At 47.8% G+C, this 27,986-nt stretch overlaps 1 protein-coding gene across 3 annotated transcripts in view; it reads right to left on the minus strand.

The window, feature by feature from the left end:
• The window catches only part of AIRIM (AFG2 interacting ribosome maturation factor), a 31,569-nt gene continuing 3,583 nt past the window's right edge, over nt 1-27,986 (minus strand). For 2 of the 3 annotated variants that reach the window (XM_060275881.1, XM_035117180.2), the window contains exon 4: nt 1-27,986. In XM_060275881.1, the coding sequence (XP_060131864.1) occupies nt 27,782-27,986 (205 nt within the window). In that variant the 3' untranslated portion in view covers nt 1-27,781. The other variant, XM_035117181.2, reaches the window with a different exon arrangement.

A 27,986-nucleotide genomic window follows, 5' to 3' on the forward strand; every position in this document is an offset into this window, starting at 1 on the left:
GTTGTTTAAGATTGGGTGGCTGTCTGTAGGCAATGAAAGGTCTTCCTCCCAGAGCTTGAGAAAGGGAGCTGTCATTGTCCAGGAGAGGCTGTAGATCTCTGATGATGCGTTGTACTGTTTTAACTTGGGAGCTGTATGTGATGACTAGTGGTGTTCTGTTATTTTCTGCCTACAGACAGCCCCCTCAAACTCAGCCCCCCAGATTTTTTGGCCTACAACTCCCATTATCCCTAGCTAACAAGACCAGTGGTCAGGGATGATGGGAATTGTAGTCTCAAAACATCTGGAGGGCCAAGTTTAAGGAAACCTGGTCTAGATGCACAGCAGCAAGGTGAGGATTCACGCACTCCTGGGACTGTGGTGAAACTTCATAGGACACAAAGTCAACTCCCCTGTCTCTGATTCGGCCCAGTCACCCTGACTTTTCTACTCACTCCCTTGGAGACTCTGGTGAGAAGGATGTTAAAACCTAGAATGGTCACACCTTGAGACCTGGGTAGCAGCAGGAGCAGCCCTATTCCCCAGCAGTACCCAGGTACTGAAAAACTAACACAGGATTGTTGAGCACCATGCCAGAGTAAGGCCTGTATCAGCTGGACCAAGTCTGCCTGGCTGCCAAGCCCTCCTGAGGACTCCAGCAGCTGATTTTCAGAAGCATCTTACTGCAGACAGTGGAGGTAGGATACAGCCACAAGGGTTCATAGCTACTGAGCATGCCTCTCTGTGCCAATGGCTAGGGAGCAGGTACGGGAGAGAGCTTTGTCCTTCATGCCCTCCTCCATGTGAGATCATGGGGAAATAAACCAATCAACTTATAGGGAACATGAAAGGAAGAAGAAGAGGTGATGACGCCATGGTGCTAAAGACGCAGGGAACTGGCCTCCAGTTGACCCAACTTTGTGCAGTATCCCATCAAACAGCATCTTAGGGGGAACACCGACAACCCCAAAGCCCCGCAGAGTGCCTGTCCTCAGGCTCCTCTCCCTGCTGAGCTGCGCATGAATGATACAAACCTGCCAGTTGTACTTAACTTTGACAAATAATGTAAACCACACAATCTGGTTTGAGGGAAACGACTTCACCACAATTTATTTTAGTGCTTTCAACCTCACGCCAAACTCTGTAGTGAATTGCTAAATTAATGCCGGGCTGCCTTCTAAATAGTCATCTTCAGATCACAAGCATGTTATGGGGGGAATAGTTTCCTTTGAAATGCTTCCCACCGCTTAAAGGCTGCGCGGAGAAAAAATGTGCCCAGGATTCAGCCTCTGCCAACATGTGGCTGCCACATTTTTCCAGCTGCTGCTGCTGCTGCTGCCGCTGCCTGTATGGGCAGGAAGGCCAAGGAGGCATCAGCCACGCGAGAGAATAATAGAATCATAGACTTGGAGAGTTGGAAGGGACACCAAGTGTCATCTAGTCCAACCCCCTGCAGCGATAGAATGAGGGAGATGGTCTAAAGGTGGGGGCTAGCGCATGGGCAAAGTCAGGGGCCCATGTCAGTGTGAGAGCACTGCAGGTGATGAGAGACTGAGCCGGGAGATGTTCAAGTCATGGTGTCTGTGCATGGACCCCCATAACTGCCTATCTTGGGTCACAGTAATAGAGCAGCTGGCTAAACTGAAAAGGGGTTCACTTCCAGGTCTTATTTACTTGCATCTATATCTTTAAAAGATTTATAGCCTGCCTTTTTTTCCTATAGTTCAAGGTGGCTTTCAAAAACAATAAATCCAATCTCAGTAGATGTGATTGCTACCAGAGTTATATCTAATACAGTAAAGCTCATTAAAATCCATTAGCTCACTATCTGAAAGAGTATATTTCCCCATATTACCCAACCTGGACTTTGAGGTCAATCAATCAATCAATCAAGACTTTGAGGTCTGTTAGGGAACACATTATGGTAGTGGCCAATGCCAGGTGGGAGATCTATGAGTCATCAGCAACCACCACCATACGTATTTTGTGTTCTCATTTTGTATTTTTATGTTGTGAACCACCCAGTGATCTTCAGATAAAGGGTGGCATACAAATTCAAATAATAAAAAAGGATGCCCAGGTATGACAACACCTCTTTTGCAACTTTGGATGCAAGGATTTAAAGTGCCAGGAGCTATACTTTTGTTGCCAGGTCATATGAACACTTAGTTTTCAGGTCTTGATTGCCATTACATTACATTTCATGGTTCCCGGTGATTTCAAACAAAGGCTTGTGTTCCAAGGCTTCCTATAAAATCAGTACTATCTCATCAGCTACTATAAACTTCAGGGCTTTGCAGGAAATGCCAGTTTCAAAAGAAAGGGCTGTTGCGGTCTTGCGTGGTCTACTTACAAGAATGGAATTTAAATATACCAGCAGGAGTACATATTTAGAATCTCTTGAGCGGCTGTGTCAGTGATCTGTGAAAGAGGACCTAATGAATGCCTCCTTGCTTAAGAAGAATGTGGGAAGTGTTGTGCTGAATAAGGCAAAGTGTCATAGAGTTGGGATGATGAGGACTGAGGGAGGGCTGGTCTCATCCAGCCCATGACACCAAGCATCCCGCCTGCTAGCCCAGCAACTAAATTTGTGCCACTTGTTCTGAAAAGCCTTTCCCAGATGGTTGTAAGGAAAGTGGGATGGACAGGGTGAGGCCTTTTGGTTTCTCCTTCACAGCCACAGAGAGGAAGTTTTGGGGGAAAGGAACTAGAGCTGTAGTGTGGCCTTGTCAAGGTGAAGGGGCTTGAATAACTCAGAGGAGCTATGAGCAGGGCCACCCAAGATGGACAGGTCATAGTGGAGAGTTTTGACTAAATGTGATCCACCTGGAGCAGGAACTGGCAAGCCACTCCAGTATCCCTGCCAAGAAAACTCCATGGACAAAGACAACAGGCATATAAAAGTTATGACGCTGGAAGATGAGCCCCTCAGGTCGGAAGGTATCCAACATGCTACTGAGGAAGAGCGGAGGACAAGTACAAGTAGATTCAGAGCTGATGAAGCGGCTGGACCAAAGTTGAAAGGTCAGTCAGTTGCGGATATGCCTGGAAGCGAAAGGAAAGTCCAATGCTGTAAAGAAAAATATTGCATAGGAACCTGGAATGTAAGAACCATGAACCTTGGTAAGCTGGATGTGGTCAAAAATGAGATGGCAAGAATAAATATTGACATCCTGGGCATCAGTGAACTAAAATGGACGGGAATGGGCGAATTCAGTTCAGATGGCCATCATATCTACTACTGTGGGCAAGAATCCCGTAAAAGAAATGGAGTGGCCCTTTCTGTTCCAATTCAATGCCTAGCAAGACAATTTACAAAATCCACTTAGGAAAGCAACTTTTCCATTAGGGCCTTTCCCCTCTTTTATCTACCATAAGGTCCTGGTGCACTTTCATTCCCTGGCTCTTATACCCTATTGCCATTTGGGCAATAAGAAGCATTCCCTATTGCTCACCTCTTAGGGATCCCGTCCCTCTTCTGCAGGTCTGGCTTGCCCCCAAATGTCCCTTGGTGCCTATACAACCCTTCCTGTTAGGGCCTTACCACCAGAGTCTGACCTAGGCACTTCCAGCAAACATGGGGGCTGGATTTTCCTTCAGTGCAAGGGAGCCATTAATATTGTAAAAGAGGCACAGCCTTATGTACTTCATATTGTATTTCATGGCCTGCATTTGGTTTGGTTTCAAAAATATTGATTCCCATCACTAGGGATGGGGATAAGTGAAAAATATAACAAGGGTAAGAAATATTTTTGGAATGCATTTATTTATTTATTTATTTATTTATTTATTTATTTATTTATTATTCCCATGATTTGGGGCAGCTTAAACGTATATTGTCGGTTCTACATTTTGAACAGGGTTAAGAACAAAGGGATAGATTTCCTTTAGGCAGATTCCATAAACACTCCCCAGGTCTGCTTTGGTAGTCAGTGTGGGAGAAAGAAAGAAAGAGAAGATGGTTGTTTGGAAGAGGCTTTTTGTGGGACGGAGCAGGTTCAAGCTCACAGCACCTCTTAAATTGCAAAATATCGCCCACTTTTTTTTTAAAAAAAAAATGCACCTCCACTCCATTGATTGCAAGTTCTGGGTCTTTCAGCACAACCCCTGGCCATCGTGATCAAAGTCGCACTTCAGAGGCATGAGTGGATCTCAGCCGGAATTTCTTCTGAGCTTCCAGACTCAGGAAGGATCAGTATAAGTCTGGAAGCCCAGCTCAAGCCAGAACGAAGTCCAGAGGTAAGCAGGGCGGTGCTGATGCTTTCCTCCAAGTCCTGGATGGGATGTTTGTGATCCAGCAAAGCACCCCTCCATTTTTGCATTGCCTGCTGAGACAGTGACAGGTCAAAGCTTACCACTGCTCGAGGCCTCCCTCCCTCTGCGTGTCGTTCCCCCATCGACTGACAAAGTTAAAAAGAACAGAATGGCAACTTAATTGACTTCAGGTGCTTTGCCGAGGGCAGGGGGCCAAAGACCGAAGCCCCGTCTCACCCGACCATTGCCAAGTTCCACAGCTGAGAAGCTCTGGATTCTGCAGGCCTGGCCGGCAGCCGGAGGCTTCTAAACAGAGAGAGAACAATTAACAGCTACAGCTCCATTTACCTTCTCTCTTTTAAGCTGCAATTCCAACAAGGCTAGCATGAGTAAAGCAAATACCAAGTGGCATTGGGGTGGTGGGCTTGGCTTCTTCTGCCTAAAGAATAATAATATTTATTTATTTATTTATTTATTTATTTATTTATTTATTTATTTCCCATCCATCTGGCTGGGTCTCCCCAGCCACTCCCAGCTCATGGCCATCCTCTTATCCAGACAGAGCGACACACCCACACCTCTTCCTTCTTGTATTTGAAAACTACACCAAATGGAACAAATGCCATGCTAGGTGATCAAGGTCTTAATTTGGTAGAATTATGCTGTTTGCCTGTTGCACCTGTTTAGGTTGTGTCCCAGTAGTGGGTCCTGACCCACCAGTTATAGACCAGTGCCTTAGAGCAGTGGTTCCCACAGTGGGTGCCCCCTGGGGGGCAGTGGGATAACCTAGGGGGCACACAAAGACACATGGGAGTGGCAGGAAGCCGCCCAGAGTGGCTGGGAGAACCTGGCTAGATGGGCGGGGTATAAATAATATATTATTATTATTATTATTATTATTATTATTATTATTATTATTATTATTATTATGGTGTAAATGACTATCAGACTTTGAAAAGCTGGTATCACTGGATCAAGTTCACCAGTTTTGTTGAATTAAATCAAACAGTTTTAATTAGATTTTGAATAAATGTGCAATTAACTTACTGCTTCAAATTCTATTGTGTTATTATCATCCTTAGTGGGTCATGCAAACTCCTGCTCTGAATAATGCTTTTAATAGGGTAAGGTAAGGTAAAGGTAAAGGGGCCCCTGACCATCAGGTCCAGTCGTGTCCGACTCTGGGGTTGCGACGCTCATCTCACTCTATAGGCCGAGGGAGCCGGCATTTGTCTGCAGACAGCTTCCGGGTCATGTGGCCAGCATGACAAAGCTGCTTTTGGTGAACCAGAGCAGCGCACAGAAACGCTGTTTACCTTCCCGCCGGAGCGGTCCCTATTTATCTATTTGCACTTTGACGTGCTTTCGAACTGCTAGGTGGGCAGGAGCTGGGACCGAGCAATGGGAGCTCACCCCGTTGCAGGGATTCGAACCGCCGACCTTCTGATCAGCAAGCCCTAGACTCTGTGGTTTAACCCACAGCGCCACCTGGGTCCCTATACGGTAAGGTAGGGGGTACTGGGGATAAGTTTAGGGAAACAAGGGGGCAGTGGCCCCCAAAGGATTTGGAAACTACTGACTGAGAGGCACAAAGAATCCACCATTCAGGAACAGTTTCTTTCTGCTCCTGTTCTGTTCCAAGAGCATTCCTCACCACCCCAGCCTCTGTAAGCCATATTCTGACATGTCTGAAATTCTGTCACTTGTGTAAATGAGCCTCTTAGTGGCTCTCTCTGCAGAAGTCACAACCCCTGCGGTGGTTACTCGAAAAACAAGTTCATGTTTGTGAATGTTTGTTAACAAAACAGTTTCTGAGCACATCATCCTTGGCACAATTTGAGGCTTTGAAGGAATCCCATTCCAACCACAGAGTCTTGGCTTGGGATTGGCAAGAGATAATGAATGGATCCTTAGATTTTTTGGGGGGGTGAACCCCATGAATTGGAAGTGGATGCTACCTACCACCAGAACATGCCCCAGTGAGCAACCCGGCTGCTGCATTTACAGCTTCCAAATACAGCTGGACAGATTGAGGAGTATTTATTTACTTCAGGTACTGTATTAGGGATGTTGCTCAGGTTATTTTGGAGCAGCCCCAATCTGACCAGGGGCCAACCTCACCTGGATCCAGAATACATAACAATTCAGGGACCTTCCACAATTATGGTTCCTGCATTGCAGGGGGTGTACCTTCAAACTCTACAGTGCTATGATTCTATGATAAAGATGTCTGGTGGTGCCAGGTGATTGGCTGGTGGGTTGTACTGGATCCTGAGCACTCCCGTGCCAATGTGGACCTCTTGGGGCCTGTCCCTTTCAACCTAGGGGCTTGCAATTTCTTAGACTTGCCCTTTCAGTGGTGTTTGCTGGGCTGTGTTTTTTGGGCCTGCACAGAGGATGGCAGGGGTTTGGATCCTGCAGAACCATGCCTCTCACCCTGCCCTCGACACGCTCATTCTGGCCCATTCTGGCCCCGCGGCTTTCCACTCGGCTGGACTTAGATCTGCAGCAGCACTCTCCATCCACAGGTGGATGTTGATCTGCCAGTCCAGCCCCTCCAAACCAACATATCTGGGGTTTAGGATCGCTTTGTACTGCTAGCTGTCTTGAGCCCAGACCTTTCCCAGTAAATAAGCCAACCCTGCGGCCCAACTTTTTGCAATTGCTCAAATACTCTGGATAGTCCTCAGCCATATGCAGCAAATTCCGGGAGAACGAGATGACGCAGACACTTTGAAGGCTTTAAAGTGGTGCATGGAAGACCGAGGAATGGTTGTAAAACATTCCACGGTAACAGTCTGGAAGTTCAAAGGGCGAATGCACCCTCGCCTCGGGATTCTGCGGGGGCCACAATCCCCCCCCATGCCAGGAATCAACTTCACTTATGAGGTCACGTTCCATTCAGAAGACTCCACTATAAAGCCAAGATGTTCTCCTTTGAATTCATCGGCCAACAAGGTCTTGTGATACGTTACAAGTTAATATGCATTCTCCATGTTAGTGATATTTAATGTTGATGAGTCTTATGCCTGACACAAAACACATTTGAGTCTCTTCATTTGTTTTTATTACACCATATGTGGTTTTCTGGGGCTCTCTGCACACAACCCCTCCCCCATCACTCCCTACACCATTCAATTAGGCTTTTTTTATTGTCATATCAAGGGATCAACCAAAACCCAAATGCTATTTTTAATTAACGACAGGAAAAGGAAAGTACAAAACTGGAACTACAAAACTAAATATTTGCATATGTGTCCCTTGGAAAAATAACTGGAAAAATTGACCACAGCACCTTGAGAGGCTAATTTAGTTTCTTTGGTATCAGTTTTCAAAGAGGATGGTCAACCAGGTCAGACCCTAACACAGCCTGAGAAGGTGGCTAGGCTGGAAGCCCACCTGCCAGAGGACACCTCGGCATCACTGAGTGGCTTGTAGCATTACTGTGCTGCTTCCACAACAGAGGCCAAAGCACACTAGAACACTAAAACACTAAAAACAAAGAAGTGTTTGGAAATTTGGAAGACCTACCGTCACACATCCACCCATTGCCAAACACAATCCAATAAGGGGCAAGAGACAGTGGAACTCCCTGGCCCAACCCTGCCTGCCCTTGCTGGGAGTTCTCAAGAAGACCCAGTTCTGCCCCCTGAGCTCCTTCTCTGGATGATGCAGGTGCCTGAGGCCACCACCTTGCTGAAGCTACCATATTTTCCCGTGTATAAGACGCCCCCATATATAAGACAACCCCTATTTTTAAAAACCAAAATTAAGAAATTAAGTTGTTTAGCTTTTGGGGTGGGAGAGGTCACTTCTGCCAATTGCTCACCCACCTGCTCGCCGCTGCCAATCGCTTGCCACAGCCACTGCCGATTGCACACCTCACCGCAGCTGTCAATTGTCTGCTTGCTTGCCGCCACCAACAGCCCACCCGCCCACTTGCTGCAGCCGCCAATCGCCTGCGCAATTGCCACAGCCACAGCCAATCACCAGCAGGCCTTGCCGCAGCCACTAATCACCCGCCCAATCGCCGCTGCCATTAATCGCATGCCCCCCCTCTGCATTCACTATCCGTGTATAAGACGACATCCAATTTTTGCCTCCCCCACCCCCGCAAAAAACATCATCTTATACACGGGAAAATACGGTAAGTGACTCTGGACCTGGATGGGGAAGGGCCTCCAGTGAACGTGTAGGCCACCTTAAGTTTCAGGATGAAAGGAAGGTGGGATAGAAATGCCATAAAAGAAATAACTAATCCAAGCACATGTTCCGCCCTCTGCAAAGTGTACTCTGCAGCTGCTGGGTTGCAATGGAGGCAGTTTTGCACGGCCTGCTCCACGTGGCCTCCCTGCTTTCCCACGTGTGGGCCCAACAAAAATGGAGGGGCGTGGCAACTGGAAGCACCAGTCATCATCTATGGTAAATGGGGCCACTTCGTGAGAACCCACAAACATTTCCCCGTTGGATCATGGTGGACCCCAATTTTGGTTCTTCACCTCAAATTATCCAGACGATGCAAGAAGGTGGATTCCTCTTCCCTGACTGCTGGAGAGCCCAGGTGGGTCTCAGCTCAAATGCCAAAGGCAGCATGAACAGCAGGCCTGTGCTTCATGAGAGCACCATCCAGGCACATGAGGCTGCAAAGGTACACAGGCCCCTGCTGAGCTCCCTGACCTGCAGGCACATCTCAGGTTCAGCTGCTATCCAGGCTGAGCGGGGGATTTGGGGGGGGGGAGCCCTGGCAAGCAGCAGCAAATGCTCTTTGACATCTGGATAGGCTTGGAGCAGAATTGAAACTTACTATTTCTGAAATTAGCAGTTCTGCAGATTCAAAACATTAAACGGAAATTTCTGGTTCTGCTTAACATTTTTAAGGAAAGTTCTGAATTGATTTTTTTTAAAGCAACAACACTTTTGTGGTCTTTTTGGTATTACTTTCATGAGAAATGTGATTAGCAGTTCACCCCCCCCCCAAAAAAAAACCCCAAGGAATTTTGGGAAACTTAAAAGGTCACTATTTCATCGCCTAACACAAACCAGAGTGTCACAACATCCTTCAAGGATCTGGTCTGGTTCTGGCAACCGGAGGCACATCTGGAATGTGGGGCTGGGAGAAGCAGCATGAGGCCGTTTGTGCTCAATGCATTTAAACATGTTGGTGTTGCAACCATTTTGGTTTCTTCTGAGCCTTCTCTGGTTTTAAGGGGTGAGGGTTTGAGCCAGACCCTTTCAGCAACCTGACTCCAAACATTATCTTAAACACAGAGACGCACAGACACACGCCTGTGTCCCTGAAGTTCCTCAGGTCCCCCGAGTCACAGCCAATAGCTGATCTCTGAAGGACACCCTGAAGCCCCCTTCAGTGGTGGGTGTCGCCCAGCCTTTCAAGGGTTAAGGTTAATTGGAGTGGCTTCTCTTGTTTAGATTCTTTTCAGGTTTCGTGATTCCCGTTATTGCCACATGAAATCACTTGCAGGCGGCTCAGCGCTCTGCTGGAGGGGTGCTGGGGGCGGCACTGGAGCTGTAACAGATGTGAGCTAATTGGAAGCAAAGCAGCAGCTGCAACAAGTGGCTGGGCTGGCTCAGGAGGGGGGCAGGAAGGGCAACCGCAAAGATGCCGTGAGGATGACGATGTCCAAGCGGTGCCCTCTCCACCTGCAGGTGTAACGCGGGGCGAATGGTGGGACTGAGCCCACAAAGGAATTGATGATTTGCTTAAATTAAGGGGTCATGGGGAAATAGATAGAAAAGTAAGATAAATGGGAATAATTTTGATTGGAGACGTAATATTTAGAGATAGTAACGCAAATTAATGAGAATATGTCAGCTAAGCGATGTGGAGGGATTGGGAAGTTTGTTTTCTTTGTTTGTTATCAAATTTTATTATATTATTTGTTTACGTGATGTATTTGTATTGTATTTTAATAATTTAAATAAAGATTATTTTAAAATAAAAAAAAAAGGACGTCAAGTCCTTTAGCTGGGGGAATTCTGGCTGAGTGTATCAGGAGAGCCCAGCCATTTCTGCACTGCATGCCCAACACTGTTGTTGGCCTTTGGACTCCCTAATGTTCCTGCCATGAGTCCCACCTGGGATTCCCTTCTCTGCACCCCATTTTTACTTTGAGATGGCTCTTCTGGAACTGGATGAAAAAACCCATGGACTAAGTTCCCTCCTTCAACTGGAAGTGGCAGATCCCACCCTCTGGCTAATCCTATAGGGGTAGGAAACTGCTTTACTGGGGGGGGGGGCAGAAAATTTGTGGAGGAGAGGACTGTTGATGGCTACTAGCCATGATGGCTATGCTCTGCCTCCACAGTTGGAGGCAGCAATGCTTCTTAATACCAGTTGTGGGAAACCACAGGAGAGGAGAGGGCTCTTGTGCTTAAATCCTGCTTGCAGGTTTCCCATTGGTTGGCCACTGTGAAAAGAGGATGCTAAACTAAATGGGCCATTGGCCTGATCCAGCAGGCTCTTCTCATGTCCTTATTGGTCCATCTAGCTCAGTATTGTCAACACAAACTGGTAGCAATAGCTCTCCAGGGTTTCAGGCAGGGAGTCTTCCCCAGACCTACCTGGAGCTGCAATCTGAGACTGAACCCAGGGCCTTCTGCAGGCAAAGCAGATGCTCCACCGCTGAGCCACTGTCCTTCTCCATAAGCTCCCATTAAGCATACTTGAGGCAAATATCCCAAATACTCAAGTCCCCAAGCATCCCTGCTGCTAGGTGCTAGAGCAGGGGTCAGCAAGGTTTATCTTGCCTGGGCTGGATCGGTCCCGTGGAGATGCCTCTGTGGGCTAGACTGCCTGGCCCTCGCTGTAGCTCACCTGTCCATTAGCAATAATAGACAACTTACTGGGATTAGAGAGAATGTCATAAGTCTCCAAGATAAACACATTTTTTTTCTTGCAAGTTAAGCCCTTTTTCTTTTCTTTTCTTTTTTCTTTTTTGATCCAACCAAGAACAGATGTCTGAACCAGCCAATGAATTGGAAACATCTGAAACAACTTGCCTCAATGAAGTACAATAAATATACCTTTCATCACACTCCTTGCAAGATACTTGAGCTGGGTGCTCTGGAGCAGGGCCCCTGGGGGACCAAGACAGAGTCCAGGAGTGAAGGAGGCCAATTGGCAAAGCCATCTCCCAACCCTGGTTTCGCCACAAGGATGTAAGAGCTTGGACAGGGTCTCCTGCTCTTGACAGGCCTCTCACTCCCCACCCTCCTTTCCACTGAATCACAAAATTGTATAATTGGAAGGGATCCCAAGGGTCATCTAGTCCAACCACCAGCAATGCAGGAATCACAGCTAAGGAATCTCTGACAGATGGCCATTCAACCTCTGCTTAAAAGCCTCCAATGAAGTAGAGTCCACCGCCTTCCAAAGGGAGTCCATTCCACTGTCGAACAGCTCTTACCATCAGAAAGTTCTTCCTAACGTTTAGTGGGAATCTCCTTTCTTATCATTTGAATCTGTAGTTTGGGTCCTACTCTCAGGAGCAGCAGAAAGCAAGCTTGCTCCATCTTCCATGGCCATGGGACAGACATTCAGATATCTGAAGATGGCTACCCCATTACCTCTCAGACTCCTCCTCTCCAAGCTACCGTAAACATACCCAGCTCCCTCAACCGTTCCTCATAAGGCTTAGTTTACAGACCCTTGGCCATCTTGGTCACCCTCTGGCACTGAGGCTATGGACCCATTAGCTGCTGAAAACACAGTGAGGTCTTCTCCTCCCACTATGTTTCAAGTCACATTTGCACATGGGGCACACACACCAGAGAGGGGTGGGGGTGGGGAAGGGGATGTTGTCATTTGAAGCACATGACTTGTTAGTTTCCCTGCCCCTGAACCCACCAACTCCTATTCATACAGCTGTTCTCTGCACTTGCACGATGGCAATTTTAACTGTATACACTTCAGCTTAACCACAGCCTATTTTTCCAAGTGGGATGGAAGCTGGTTTGAGGGGAAACACATTGAATAGAAGTATTCCTCAAGGAACTTCAGGATGGATACGGATTGTGGTTAATGTCACCTTCCAACACCAGTAGTGGGAGTACACCAAAGCCAGGTTAGGTACAGTGTGTCTACAGCCCCACTGCTAGTGATACCAAGAAGCCAGGGGGGAGTGGAAGGAAATAGGAATATCCATAGAGACATGTTAGATGAGACAAAGGTGGATCCTTTGAGTTCAACCAACAGTGACTGGACAGGAAGCACCAGGCAGCTTCCTATGTTCCTGAGTGTGGCTGTTGGCCCTTCTGGCTCAGAACTATCTCCTCATTGACTCTCCTGGGACTTAGGGAGCAGTCTTTCTTAGCCCTCCTGAACCTGGGACCAAGCACCAGGCAGCTTCCTATGTTCCTGAGTGTGGCTGTTGGCCCTTCTGGCTCAGAACTATCTCCTCATTGACTCTCCTGGGACTTAGGGAGCAGTCTTTCTTAGCCCTCCTGAACCTGGGACCTTCTGCATGGAAAAGAGGTGGACTAGCACCTCTAGAAAGCTCACAAACCAATGTAGACAGCTGAGGGATAAAGAACTATCTGCCATTGTGTATCCCCAGCACCTGCCCCAGCACCTGCATTCAGACTGCCTCTGAAGATGAAGGCTCCATTGAGCCATCACAGCTAACACTTTCAAACACATCAATTTATCTAATCTTTCAAAACTGCCATGGGGAGTGGCTGTGGGAAAGAATGGTTCTCTAGATGGGGGGGTCCTCAAAAGTTCAGCTGGTGAGAAGAATACCTGCTGTACTAGGTGGGCTTGCATGAGAAGAGGAGGTGGCTCCATATCTGACCTGCAGCCCATACCTGCAAAGCTGCTGCTGCTCTAGCTCTGTGACTCAGCAGGCAGGATGCAGCTGATCTGAGCCCAGATGGAAGACAGACTGAGAGTCTCACGGAAGCTCTGTCTCACGCAAACAGAAAGAGGGAGACATATGGGGATGCTGGGTACCCCAAAGGGCCACCAGCTGCTCACATGCTTATCACACTACACTGTGCAGAGGGCTGGGTGTGGGGAGGCCCCATGGCCTCACTGCAGCTGCATCTCTCTCACTGCACCAGCCAAGCTCCAGCTTTCACCTCCTTGCCTATGCAGTCTCATTGGTTCCTCTCTGCTTGCTCAGCTGCCTTTGTAGAGATCATCTTCACAGTGCCTTCCTGGTGTTGCTTTTTCCCTAGTGCAGCTCCTGCCTGGTCGGGAATCAGACCTCCAAAGCTGAAGGGAAGATGTTGCTTCTGGAGTATTTCCCCCCCTGCTCTCCCTAATCCTTCTGGTGAGTTGCTAATCCCACAAAAGCCTCTGGAGGAGGAAGGGCAGGACAGGGGGCTCTTTCATGTGGTCATTGCTCTCTGAGGCTTCTTGATCTACATTCCCTCTGGGAGCTGCTACTGAGCTCCAGCAAGAGGGAAACATGGCGCCAAACCGCTCTAGGAGGCAGTGTGCATATTGGAGAGCAAGCCCCATTCACACAGTGGGACAAACCTTTGAGTAAACATGCATAGTATCGTACTGTCTGAGAAGTGACATTGGTCTGCTTCTGCAGCTGTCAACTTGGCCAAGAGTCAACTACTGCATCAACCTTTTGTAAACAAAAAAAGTACCCTATTAAATGTTGCTGGGCCATTTTTCCAGAAACATACTTGTCTTTCTACAATTTCTCTCTAGTTCCCTCCTTCGAAAGGCTTTGAATGATGCTGGCAAGGGTGGGGGGTGCATTGCTACTCAGGGGGATACACACAGTAGAGAAAATCAATAGATGGCATGAAGATGACTGTCACAGCACCAGGGTCTCTAGAAACACTGCCACAGGCCAGCAATCAGGGACTCTGCCAGCAACAACCACATTTCCCTGGGTCCCTCCTTTAAGGGAGGTTTGGAGGTGGATGAGAAGGGAAAGAGCCCTCTGGGCAAGTAGGTATGATTAAGAGCCATTTCCCCGAAATCGTACTCACCTGCCCTACTCCAACACCACATGAATTCAGATGCAAGGCAATTAAAGGCATGGCTGCCACCAGCTAGTTCACCTGCAAGTGGTTTACACTGACACTAGTTGCATAAGGACATAAGAACGTAAAAATAGCCTTCTGGCTCATCTAGCCCAGCATCCTGTTCTCATGGTGGACAACCATATGACCCAAAAGGAAACACGCAAGCAGGACCTGAGCACAAGGGCACTCCCCTTCCATTGTTTCCAGCAGCTGGCATTGAGAAGCATTGCTGTCTCCAACTGTGGAGGCAGACCATAGCCATCATGGCTAGTAGCAGTCAATAGTCGTTTCAACCATGATTTTGACGCTCTTTTAAAGCCATCCAAATTGGTGGTCATCACTGCCTCCTGGAAGGGTGAGCTCCATAGTTTAATGATGCACCATGTTAAGAAGTCCTTTCTTTGATCTGTCCTGAAGCTTCCTGCATTCAGCTTTATTGGATGTCTGCAAGTTCTAGTTCCATGCTCCGCATACTTTTATAAACTTCTATTTGTGCCTTTCCTCTAAACCAATGACGGGGCATTTTAATGGAAGGCCAATGCAGGGAGGTGTTCCTATTCCCCTGCCCACTTTGGATGCCCTGTTTTTAGCCCACCCCCACTTTTCTTTTTCTCAAAGCTCTTTCTCCAGCAAGTACCAAGGCTGTTGGTGGGGAGAGCGCAGCCTGTCACCATGGCGTAGGCCCAGTCACACAGCAAAGATGTCGAGCTCTTTCCCACCTATGGAGAGGTGAGACTAAACCCTGTGACTCTGCCCTGCCATGCTGTGAGACAGCACTGGGATCATTTGCATCACAGCATCTTCTCCCCGCCTTCAGTGTTTTCTGTTTCAAGAACAGAGCCTGGCCCCTTCCAGAGGCAGCTGCCTGAGCCCAGATGGGGTCTGGAGCAACTTTCTCATTTAAAAGGAAATACTTTGGACGGCACCACTCTTCCCCCCCCTTGCCAGCACGTGTAGGGTTTCATAAAGGCTGAGTGGTAATAGGTTACAAATGTACCTATAATTTTTACATTTGTTTTCATTCAGGATTTTTGAGGTCTCCTCAGAATGTCAGCTGGGGCTTAGAGAAGGTCCCAAGTGTGTGTGCGTGTGTGCGCGCGCACACACACACACCACTTTGCTATTTTGCCATCCAGCAGGGGGGTGGGAAATGCCTGCAAATTGCTCTCCCCTCATCTAGACTGACTCTTGTGGCTAGTAAAATTGCGACTTTGGGCAAGACCTGAGATTGATTTAGATGCTCTGCAATGTATGCTCATGGTGCTGCTGATGTAACAGCGTCTTCTCCCAGGCTGCCTGTCCTCCTCACAAGGGCAAGAGCAGCTCTGTGGAAAGATGCCCTTTGTGTGGCTGGGAGCTGCCTTCACCTCTAAAGATTGCCCACTGCCAAATTCAAGGCTCATCTGGGGACCTCCTTTTGGACTTGGGTTATTCCAATGGTGGGTACTGCTGCCAGCCACTGGACTGAATGCCCTGGGAGAGAGTACCATCAGCTGCAACAAGCTGCAGGCCCTGGCTGGGAGCAGAGCTGGGCGAGCTCCCTTGCCTCAAGCCCATGCCTCCCTATGGAAAGCTGACAAGTCCAATCAGACCTTCTGATCTGGACTTCTTCAGGCAGTGCAGAGTTGAACTATGGAACTCACTCCCACAGGAGGCAGTGAGAGCCACCAACCTAGACAGCTTTGAAAGAGGCTAAGACAAATCCACAGAGAGGGCTACTAGCCTCAATGGCTGTGTGCTCCCTCCACAGTCGGAGGCAGCGATGCTTCTGAATGCCAGTTGTTAGAAAATTCAGGAGGGTGTTCTTGGGCTCGGCTTGTGGGTTTCCCATGGAGGCATCTGGCTGGCCACTGTGAGACCAGGATACTAGACTAGGTGTGGACCATTAGCCTGAAGCAGCAGGCTCTTCTTATGTTCAACCTGTGGCTGGGGCACACATTACTGGTTTGAGATGCAGCAAGGCTGCTATTTTTCTCAATTCACACCGTAGCTGGTTTGGGAGCAGGGGGAACTCATCAAAACATAGCCTTCCACAAGAAATCACAGGGTAGATATGGAGTGCAGCCAACACCATGCACACACCACTTCTTAAACCTGCATTGGGGATGCACTGGATGCTACCAGAACCTGAGAATCACCACCTGTGCAGCTTCAAAGCAAAGAAGTATCTGTCTAGGAAGTGACTGACCCACTGCCCTGAGTGCCTGTTTGTTCTATTGCCTGGAATCTGGTGTGGCGCTCCAACCCCTGGAACCCTGCAGTGCCAGGAGGACGACGATTAGGAACTGAAAGCACTGCTGCCCCCCTATCCCCATCTGCCACGGTGCCCCCCTTCCCCTGGCTCCACTGTGGGGCCTGCCTGCCTGCCAACTGGCTCCTCCTTCCTTTCCACAGCTTGACACCCTGCGGGGAAGGCAGAACTTCTCACTCCTCTGCCAGACAGTGGTTTGGAGAGAGCGTGAAGAGCTGGTTCAAGGGATGTGGCTCCCCACAAGTGAGACATGGTGGAGACAGCTGTCAAGAAGAGTCAGCCACACTGAACTGTGGGCACACCGACGCCCCACCCCTGCTGGCACCTTTCCCCCAGCTCTGGTGTTCCTGCTGGCCATGAAGGGCATGAGGAGGGCCAGCTCAGGCTGAGCTTCTCAGAACTCAAAACTCAGTAGAGCAGCTGCTGAAAATGTCTCATCAGGAGGGGTCTCTAAGGTGCCGATGATGGTTGGCCCTTTTCCGTTCCTGCCAGGCAAACTGAAAGGGAGGGGTGGTCTGATGCGCTTCCACCAACACACAGGATCAGGGAAGCCTAGAATCCTAGAACTGTAGAGTCGGACGGGACCCAGGGCGTCATTCAGTCCAATCCCCTGCAATGCAGAAAGCACAGCTAAAGAAAGCTATTGGTGTGTCACTTCAGCAAAAACCACCAGCAACTTTACACCTCTTACGGGAGCCTGGCACTGAGTGAAGCAGGAAAGAGGCGGTGATGAGGTGCCCCTCCTCCCTTCTTGCCTCCTGCATATGGTTGGGCTTGGAGTTGATGCCTCCTCTCAAGGAAGCCCACACAGACATTCAAGTCACCTTCTCAGGCCCTTGCCTGGCTGCCTCCAACAAAGGCAACAGGTAACTAGCAAAAATGAGAGCCACCTGAAGCATCCCCATCTTCCAGAAAGGCTCACCTGACATCTCGGATGTGGCTTTTTTGTGCCATCTGAAGACCTTTTTATATTTATATTTTCTCAGGGCCTTTTAATCTTTTTAACGTTGATGTCTTTTATGACTCTATGGGGTTCTGGAAGTTTTAAGACCTGTGAGTACTGTGGCCCTGCTGTGTTTGTTACATTTCTTTTCTGCTCCGATGAACGGCTTTTATGCCGTACTGAGATTTTATGGCTACTGAGTAGTGTACAAAGGCAGCATATCAACCAAACAATCAATCAATAAAAACTGATGACCCCGGAATTTGGGCTGGGCTGCATTGGGGAAAGGAAGGAGGCAGCCTGGAATAGCCACAGGCCAAAGAACTGAGGGGGAGTTTTGCCCACTCCCATGGTCTGCCATGTCAGTGGCCACTCGCTAGAAGAAAGTGACATCCCAGCCTTGTTCATACTCAGTTGCTCTTTCCCACTGATGCCTCCTTGTTGCTTCCTGGCTCTCTGCTGTGACTTGAGTGTCAGTAAGGGTGCTGGTGGCAGCAAGAGAATTCAACTTCACTGTCAGCCTCAACAAACCATGTTGGGCTAAGACCTGGGAGGCCAAGCCTCAAAGCTCCATTCCGTCATGAAGCTCACTGAATGACCTTGGGGCCAGTCACAGTCTCTCAGCCTAACCTACCTCACGGGGTTGTTGTGGGGAATAACTGGGGGCGGGACCATGTATGCCACCTTAAGCTCCTTGGGAAAGAAGGTGAGATATAAATTCAATAAATAAAACTTTGGCTTGGGCTTTTCACTCTCCACTCCTGCCATGCTGCCATATTCCCAAGAATCAAGAGAGTCCATCCCCATTTGTCAGGCCATCACGTGGGGAGATGCTGACATGCCTCAGGCACATCTTGCCATGCCTGGAAGTAGGGTTCTTTCCTTGTCCTCCTGCACCTGTTGCCCTCACAGCCCCCACCCCCTCTCTAAAGTGTTGGTGAGTCCATAAAAACTGCCATCTTCATCTGCTGACAACTGGATGGGTAATTTATCACCATGGAAAAATGCTTTGAGCCTATAAAAAGAGAGAGAGAGAAGCCCAAGCTGCCAAGTTCTGCAACGTCTCAACAGATGCAGGTGTCTCCGCACCTGTTCTTCAGCCTTTGGAGCAGACAAAACAGGATTTGTTTCTCCTGGACACAAAGCAGAACAGGCCCTGAGGAAGAAGGATGGGCAAGCTTCTTGGATGGCGTCATTGAGCATATCTTCCTGTGCTGGGCAAGAAGATCACAAACCTCAAGGCAGGAGAGAGGAAGCCAAGCTCCACCTGGCAGACTTTGAGAGAGATTTGGGAGACGGGGCAGAACCGGGGGGGGGGCGGCCTCCAGGAACCCCGGCTGTCATTACAGGCAAAGGCCACGTCACAGTCCAAGGCTCTTCCTTCCTCCATGGCAGTCTCTGTCTTCCACAGAGCTCTGTGCTCACACAGGGTCATCACATTTTCTCCTCCCAACAAACCCGTGATGTAGTTTGCTTGAGAGATAAGGACTTGCCCTAGGTCAGTCATGGTTGGGTGGGGATTTGGTCCCAATCACCCCTCCTGGAAGAGTTCCAAGAGAGGCACACCCATCCTCCTCCTTGCCCAGCCTGGTAGGGATGACAGCAGACCCAGGGAAGCTGTTGCATTCTTGGAAGAAGGTTGACTCTGTGACATCTGGGTGCAACATTTGGCCCTAGGGTGGAGCTCCATCTCTGCCTCCAGGCTGAGCAGCAGCGGGAGAAGTTGCAAAAGACAGATCCTTCAGAGAAATACCTTTGAGCCTTTTCCAAGAAGGCTGGTGAACGAAATGTGGAATGGATTAAGCATGTAAATGAGGGGTTGATTTATCTCCTCACATGAAATCTTAGTGCAGTGCCCCCAAATTACTGGATTATTTATACATTTTAAATCTTCCAAATTTGGAATGTGGAAATACATACACATAATTTTTTTCCAAAGAAAACATTGTAAGTTTAATGCAAACCATGTTTTTCAAAAAGGAAAGCAAAAGGGGGGGGGTCCTGTACAGGATGAGCTTCCCCTCCCTTCTGTGAGATTCCTCTTGCAAGGATGTTCAAAAGAGCATCACAGAAACCAGTCTCTTGCTTACAGGCCTTGTGAGAACTGACATGGCAGAACCTCCGCACAAACTGCTTTACTGTGCAATAAATGCAAATGCAGTGTCTTTCCTTAGCGATTGAGAGATTTAGGTGTCATCACATTTCTTCAGGTGCCATTGATATTCACACAGTATTTTTCCTGCTGGCTTCTGCACTTGTCGGCGTTTAGACAGCAGCATCTATAGTGGTGGGCTGCACAAGCATCTGGTCAGTGTGCCCAGTGACATCACATAACAGAAGAGCCTCCTGGACCAAGCAAATGGCCCATCTAGTCCAGCATCCTGTTCTCAAAGTAGACAACCAGAGGCCTCTTTTGGAAAACCCACACGCAGGATTCTGGCATAAGAGCACTCTCCCCAACTGTGGTTTCCAGCAACAGGTGATCGGAAGCATTGCTGTTTCCAACTGTGGAAGCAGTGCATAACCATCATGGCTTAGCAGCCATTGATAGCCCTCTTCTCCCTGAATTTGCTTAATATTCTTGTAAAGTCATATAGGTTGGTACCCATCCCTCCCTCCCATGGGAGCGGATTCCATAGTTTAACTATAAGCTACGTGAAGTACTTTCTTTTATCTGTCTTGAATTTCTGATATTCAACTTCACTAGATGTCCACAAGTTCTACTGTTATGGGGAGGAGGGGGGTCTTTTCTCTACCCGTTTCGTCCATGCCACGCATAATTATATAAACTTTCATCATGTCATGTCCTATTCACCTTTTCAATGAAGTTTCTGGTGGATACTGCAACCTTTCCTCACAAGGATGTTGCTCCATCTCTTTGATCATTTTTGTACCCTTTTTCTGAACCTTTCCCAACTCTACAATATCCTTTTTGAGATGAGGCCACCACAAACATACACAGAACAGTATTCCAAAAGTGGCTGCACCATACTGTTGCGTAACAGCATTACAGTCAGTTTTATATTAAATTCCTTTCCTAATTATCTCTAGCACGGAATTTGCCTTTTCCACAACTGCTACACACTGGGCCAACATCTTCACTGAGCTATCCACTATGACTCCTGGTAAGTCACGTCCAGTTCAGATCCTAGAAGTGCATATATGAAAATAACATTTTTTTGCCCCAACATGCATCACACTTTGCACTTCTTTACATTGAACTGCATTTGTCATTTTACCACCAAATCACTCAGCTTTGGAGAGGCTCTTGAGTACAGAATTTATTGCTTGTGTCCATAAAGCTGTCCAGAATCCATGGGTCTTTGCTTGGATATTCATGTTAAAATTATGTTCATTCTGTTAGATGAAAAAACCTTTAAATTTGGCAGTACCTGGGCTGCTCATGAGCTCACCACTTCATAAATAACGTTTTGTAATCAGAGTCCAGGATTCCAACCCCCCCCCCACTCCAAAATGCCCCCTTTCTCCCAGGCTTCTGGCTCAACTCTAACCCTCAGTCATGATGTCAGAGAAAGTAGCAGGCGCCAATCGCTACCACATGTTCATTGGTTCATCAGCCCAGAAAAACAGCAACAGAAGAGGCAGCTGCCCAACGGACATGGTCCTCAAAGCGTTTCACGAACGCTCTTTTGTTAAGGGAAATGCTGGGTGCTTCTTGATAAAAACTGCTTGGGGAAATTTTTTCTACTCTGGCTCAACAAAACATGCTGCTTGAATGGTTTCCTCAAAAAATGTTGAGAACCATATCTATTTGCTGCTGTTCTTGGCTTTTTCTACAGCTGTTATTGATCTTCTCTACTTGTGCAACTGGCTTATTTCACCCGAGTCAAGAGAGTTGGCAGAGGTCCTCACAGCATCTTTCTGTCCTTGCCTGTAATCTGTTCTAGGGAATGAGCAACGCATCCCATTAAAGTCAGACCATGGCAACTATGAGATCCCTGATCACTCACACACCTATGGATGAGACAGTTATAGTGCCTGGACTCTTATGGGGAAAAGCTAACTGCCCCTTTGCGCTGGTGGGTGGAAAGTCAGAGAAGAACAGAGTAGTGGCAATCCACAGGCAACACTGGAAGGAAGCAAAAATGTTGACGCTCAAAAAGGAACAAATCTGCCTGGAAGTGCCAAATGTTCCATCATCAACATCATAACTTATCTGTACGCCACTTTTCCATAGTAAACTATGGCCAAGGCAGTTTGCAAGAAAAAAATCACATAATTCACTAAGTTACGAAATGTAACAAAATTTAAGTGTTAATGGAAGCATCTCAAAAAATATTCAATAAAATTAAACAAACCCCTTATAATGAATAATGTCTTACAACAAAATACAAAAACAGAATCACAAAAACAGGGGGGGGGGAATAACATACTACCAACATTAAATCTTGGGCCTAACAGAAGCCCATAAAACATTACTCACCCCCGCCCCCCCAACGATTGTCTCCAGTAGGATGTCTTGCAGCACCCACAGGTCAAGGATCTCTTCGATACTTTCTGCTGAAGCAGCTATGAGTCAGCCGGTCCTCTTGCTGGCCAGATGGAAAGAGACCAGCAGAGATGGAGCAGGAGGAGAAGGGGATGGAGGAGGAAGACAACTCTGGAAGGGTCATTGCTCAGTGTGGCAGTAGACGAGTCCTGGAGGTGATCTTCCCAGCAGCCATTGAAATTTCATTCCCCGGTTGCAAACAGCTCCCCTTTGCATGCTTTCCAGTGCACACATGCAGCACACATGTATGTGAGAAATACTGTATTGTTGATTATTTTATTTATTTAAAGATTTTTAAAATCCCACTCTTCGGCCAAAAAGGGCTCCCGGAGTGGCTTACAGATCAACAAACAAACACCAGTTCCTGCCCTTAGGGACACAACATAAGCAAAGGCAGAGGGGCAGAGGGAGAAAAGCAAAGTCAAGCACCAGTTCTCAGTTACAAAGTACCAACATGGACCAGCTGGGATAGGTCAGTTCAGAGACAGAAAAGCAGCCAAATCTCTCAGTAGAACCGGTGGAGTGGCCTGGCTTCCCTTCGTTCCCTTTCTTCTGCAGCCTGGCAGAATGGCTGCCACTAAGTGATGAGGGAGAGCCAAAGGCAGCTGTTCTCTCAGCAGAGCCAGCAAAGTAGCCCTGCTTCCCATCTCTCACACTGCTGCAACCTGACAGCTATTGGGTAATGGCTGAGGAAGAGCCATAGAGACCTGGTCTCTCAGCAGCCAGGGGATCAGCAGCCCTGCTTCCATTCTCTCCCTCTGCCACAACCTAATGCAATGGCATCACTCACCCTTGCAAGTCGTCTACCCCCATTTGTGAGCCAGACTAAAGTTCTTAGTGAAAGGCTTTTGGGATGGGGGGGGGGGTACGGAACTGCCACAGAAGTGGGGAAAGGGGGAATCAGCAGTTCTTTATGTGCAGATGCTACTTTGTGCAGCTCTTCTCCCTGGGGTCATTACAGAAGTGATACTAACTCTCCTCTCCCCTCCATCCCCAATGCGAATTTTGATTATTTGGACCCGGAAAGGGGCCAGACCTAAAGAAATACAAACCCGCCTTTTGCAGACCCGCAAATGGTTTGTTTTAACAGCTTGGGTTGAATCGCCTTCCCCTTTGGTATCTCCAGTCTGGCAGTAACGCGCTCGCTGAGTGTTTGCTTAATGGTTAACATCCTTTCCTTATTAAGCAAAACATTTGAAGTGATTATAGTTTATTTACAACCAAAGTGGGCTTAAATGAGATCTAATTCTTCTCCCTTCTCCGCTGTTGGGCCTTCAGCCAGCCCACATGCAGCTGCCTTTGGGCAAGGAGCAAAACTGTGAAGGGAGGAACAGCCAGGATGTCTCCACCTTGTGGCACGCTGTGAGAAAGCACCTCATGGGCATGCGTAGCATCAGAAATCCTGCACAAACCAAGGCTTCGTTCTCCGTCTTCCCCAATGGCTTTCTGGTGGGACTCTGTCAAACAAGGAGCACCACCTATTTCAGTTCTCTGGTGGGTTGGGCGCTCGTGCTAGGGAGGAGCGGGGAGAGATGGGCAGAACCAAAAGGGAGCTCAGCTCACCACACAGATGTCCCTGGTCAAAATGGCACCATTCTCCTCCTGCACACCAAGAATGCAAAGGACCTTCCCAGTCTAGAACCAGCAACTGCACTTAAAGAGAATCAACAGCAGGTGCTGGAAAAGGCCTCCCTCTGCCCAAGTCCTTGAGGGTCTGCTGCTGCCGCTGCCAGAGTAAAGAAAACTAACCTAGATGGCCTCATTGTCTTATTCACTGTAAGGCAGCTTAATAGCTTGATCTTCTCATTTATCCAAGAAGGTGGCTTAGAGTGGCTCTTCGGGGCTCCTTTATTTTGAGGGGTCCATTCACAATCCCATCTTCCCAGCTGCCCCTTTCCACCCCCTCTGGAACATACCACATTTTGGCATTTCCAGAAGGACAGAATAGTTGCGTCAGCCCATTGCCGCAAAAAGCAACAAAGTGTCTTCTTGCGGCATATAGAAGCTTACACCATAATTAATTAGTGAATCTCTAAGGTGCCACAAGACTCTGTTGTTTTTATAAGATTCCATTTGTCTTTAATAAATTGACCTTCAACAAATGTCCCCTGATGGGATAATTCTATTAAGTTTTCTGATGTGAAGGGGTCGTACAAGCGGAACCTGATGGTTCTATTTCAGCGCCACAAGTTGTGTGTTTTGCTCTGTAACGAATTCCAACCGCCTCTCGACGTCCATCTCAGCCTAATGTGTGTGACGGTTTTGGGTTACTGCCTCGGAAAGGCACACCGCCCTGCCTAATTGGTTTCAGGTCCGCAGCTGGGCGCAGTCTGAGACGGGCTTGGCTTTTGCTCTGCTGGGGCGAGTGGCACCTCTCAGGCACCCTCCACTCCCCAAAAGGCCCTCCAGCAGAAATCTCAAATGATTCCTTGGGTGACATCACCCCAGAGTGTTTGTGTGGAATGGGGGGGGTGGGGGGATCCTGAAATGTCAGCTGTGGGCTTGGCCCCAGAAATGTGACAAGGCTGCCATTTCCATGCGCTGCTGGCAAGATGTGATAAACCCTGCCAGATCCACCAAAGCAAATGAGAACGCAAGCTAAGCATGTTTGCTACTATGACACAGCCATGTTCACAACTGGCCTGAAGGACATATTTCTGCAGGATGCTTGAAGATGGACAGAAAGCATTTGGGGCAGATACATAGAAAGGGAAGCCCCTTTTTCCTTTCTCTAGCTTAGGGTTTCCCAAACTTGGGTCTCCATCTGTTTTTCGACTACAGTTCCCATCATCCCTGACCACTGGTCCTGCTAGCTAGGGATGATGGGGGTTGTAGTTCAAAAACAGCTGGAGACCCAAGTTTGGGAAACCCTGCTCTAGCTTCAGAGTCGGTAGACCCTCCAACTTCAACAGCCACTTCTTGCATTCTTCAGCTTCTTGTTGCCTTTGCTGCCACAGGCTGCTCTTATGACTGATTTATTTGGAGGCCACATGGAAGAGAGAAAGCGACAGCCAAGTGCAGACTCGGCTGGTGGGAGAGCTGATGCTCTGAGCACAAGAGGCAGAAGCACAGCTCATCGCTTCAACAGCAGCAACACCAAATGCGGGGAAGCTCCTCTACAACTCCTTGCAGCAGCTGTGCAGGATGCTCTTGGGCTGCCTTCATGCGTGTTGCCTCAAACCCATCCATCACCATTTCCAGCCAGAAACACTACATTAGTAGAGCCGTGCAATGTTAACAGTGACAGGTGTTTTGTGGGTAACAAGCACAAGCACCAGATGGCCATAGGAATGCACAGCTTTGATGCAGACTGCCCAGATGGGAGGGATCAAAGGCACCTGCTGGTCACGTGTCCTGCTGGAGCCCTGCACTGCTCACTCCTGGAGGCAGCAAGGGTGTGCTTGTGTGAGATGGTAAACCTTCTGCTGCCATCACCCACTCCAAGCTGCTTAGTGTATTTTAAGTATTATAATATGGGGTGATAAAAATGCATTTGGTAAAAAGAAGAGAGATGGAAAATGCAGTAAAGGAGGACCAGGAGCTAAAAGCACTGGGTTATTTAATTTTAAGAAGTTTTAAGGAGCCTCTTAAGAAATGCAAAAAGAGAAACAAGAACAAAGGAGGTAGAATAAAACCAGGGTGAGTTTAACATGTTATTGTAATGACTTCCATCTCAGCTTTAATAGACATCTTGCAATAAAGTGTTATAAATAATAAAATAAACCAATTATGTTAGAAGGCAGGCGATTTTCCCCGTTGCACAGACATGGGATCTTCCTCTAGAAGGTGAGCAGCAGGGCTGTTTAAAATACCAGAGTATGAAATGAGGAACGACCACTGACCTAATGTGCCAAGTAAGAGAGGCAAAGGGTTTCCGCTTCACCCCAGCCGCTCCCTCTGTAAGAAGGTCTGCAAGCGCCCTCAAGTGGACACACAGCATGCAGGTAAGCAGTAAGAACTCAATCATATTTTGTTATACAGTCACAAACACTGTCAAAACTGAATACTTTCCTTGCATAGATACAGTGATGCCACAGTATGGAAACAGGAAAATTATCAACCTTCTTCACAGGGCTGTTGGGACAGGACACTTTGCAATTTAACAGTACCACTGAAGTAATAAATACAAAACTGATTTACAGTAGCTGACTGCTCAAGCCTGCTTCTCAAGGGGAACAGCACCTCCACCAAAAGTGGTGGAAAGCTGTGGGAGGGATAAGGCACAACCCTTTTCATCTTCGCTCCTAACAACTGCAAGGCAATTCCTAAAACTCTAAGAGGCCAAAGGGAGTTCATTCAGTCCAGCATCCTGTTCTCACAGTGACCAACCAGTTGCCCACGGGAAGCGCCAAAGCAGGACCTGCATGCAACAACACCCTTCCCACTTGTGATTACAATAGTGTATCTGACAGTATAGGTAAAACATAACCATCATGGCTAGGAGACATGAATTGTCTAATTCTCTTTTAAAGCTATCCAATTTGGTGGCCATTACTACATCTTATGGCAATGAATGCCATAGTTTAACTATATGCTGTGTGAAGTACTTTATTTTTCCATCCTGAATCTTCCAACATTCAGCTTTGTTGGATGGTCCCAAGTTCCCCCAGACCCCTTACTTGCCTCTTTTCCAAACTAAAATGCCCCAAATATTGTAACTGTTCCTCATAGGGCAGCTGTTACATCCCCTTGATCATTATGGTAGCCTTTTTCTGAACCTTTTCCGTTTCTGCATTTCTGCATATGGTGCAGTTGCACCATAGATTTGTATAACAGCATTGCTGTAATGACCTTCTTCCAATTCCTTCTATCTTAGACATTCTTCCCCATCTGTTGAATTTGATAGCACTGTGATCACTGTTCCAAATCAGTTCACCAACACTTATATTTTACACCCGTTTCTGAGTGCCACTTAAATGATGCACATTACTTCTCCTCTGTCTGGTGCCATGACCAACTGTCATTAGGGTATATAGAAATTTTGCTTCTTTGTTGTGACTAAATACAAATTCATCCAGGCTATGAGCATCTATTCCTGGAAAAAGGGATGCCTGGTTGATCTTCTGGAGAAACTAGCCCACAGACCCTCACCCAGGCTATGCTTCTTGCAGCTGCTGCACTCTGGACAGCTACAGGCACAACAGGAAAAAGGACATTTTGCACTCCAAGGGTGCGACATCAAATTTAATTTACAAAGAGACGCCTACCAGAAATGGTGGCATGTGGCTCAATAAGGAACTGGTTCACATACTCTTCATTTCAAATCTGAGGGCCAGCACTAGCCCAGGTCCTCACACAGAGCAGGATCCAGAATTGTGCATCTTCTGACTGCAGGGCTGGGGAGCTCCATCTGATCTAAAAGCAGCCCTGTTTAAGGTCTGGGCCTCTTCACATGGTGGTGAGCTGTCCCGGGAAAGCTGGCCTCTCTTGGGAAGATGAGCAAGTTCCATGTCCTCACACAGCTTCCAGAAAGAAGGAGACCTTCAGCAACACTTCTGAGAGACAGATCAGAAGAGGGCTCTTTGTGAGGAACAGGTCATTTGTGAGGAGCAGGTGCAAAGCACTGTCGTTTTCTATAGGCCAATATTGGTTCAGTTGTGCACCTGTTCATAGATTATGGGCATGTTGGTGGCTATTTGCCAGTGGCTAAGACTTTCCAGTCAAAATCTTACCTCTGCCATGAACCCTTGCCCTGTATCAGCACTAGCGCACTGCCCTATGTTGCAAGAATGGTGTAAGGATCACAAGGCAGTGTACATGAAGGTGCACTGAACACTCTCCCAGTATTAACATTTATGATACCCCAAAATGAACCCTCCATATTCATGGTGCTATACCTCTATCTAGCTACTAGAAGCTGAGGGTTCTGTTTCGCTATTGACCCCACCTCATCGCCAAAGACTTGTTCCACATTGGTGTCATTACCTTCTGCTGTGTTTTGGAGGCCCTGCTGTAGCACCTGCTCCCAGGCCTTTGGAAGAGCTTGCATCTCCATCAGGTTCGTGTAGCTGACCTGAAGGAGGAGAAACTTGAGCCCCAAGTAT

The sequence above is a fragment of the Zootoca vivipara genome, chromosome 6, assembly GCF_963506605.1.
Source record: "Zootoca vivipara chromosome 6, rZooViv1.1, whole genome shotgun sequence".
Taxonomy (NCBI): domain Eukaryota; kingdom Metazoa; phylum Chordata; class Lepidosauria; order Squamata; family Lacertidae; genus Zootoca; species Zootoca vivipara.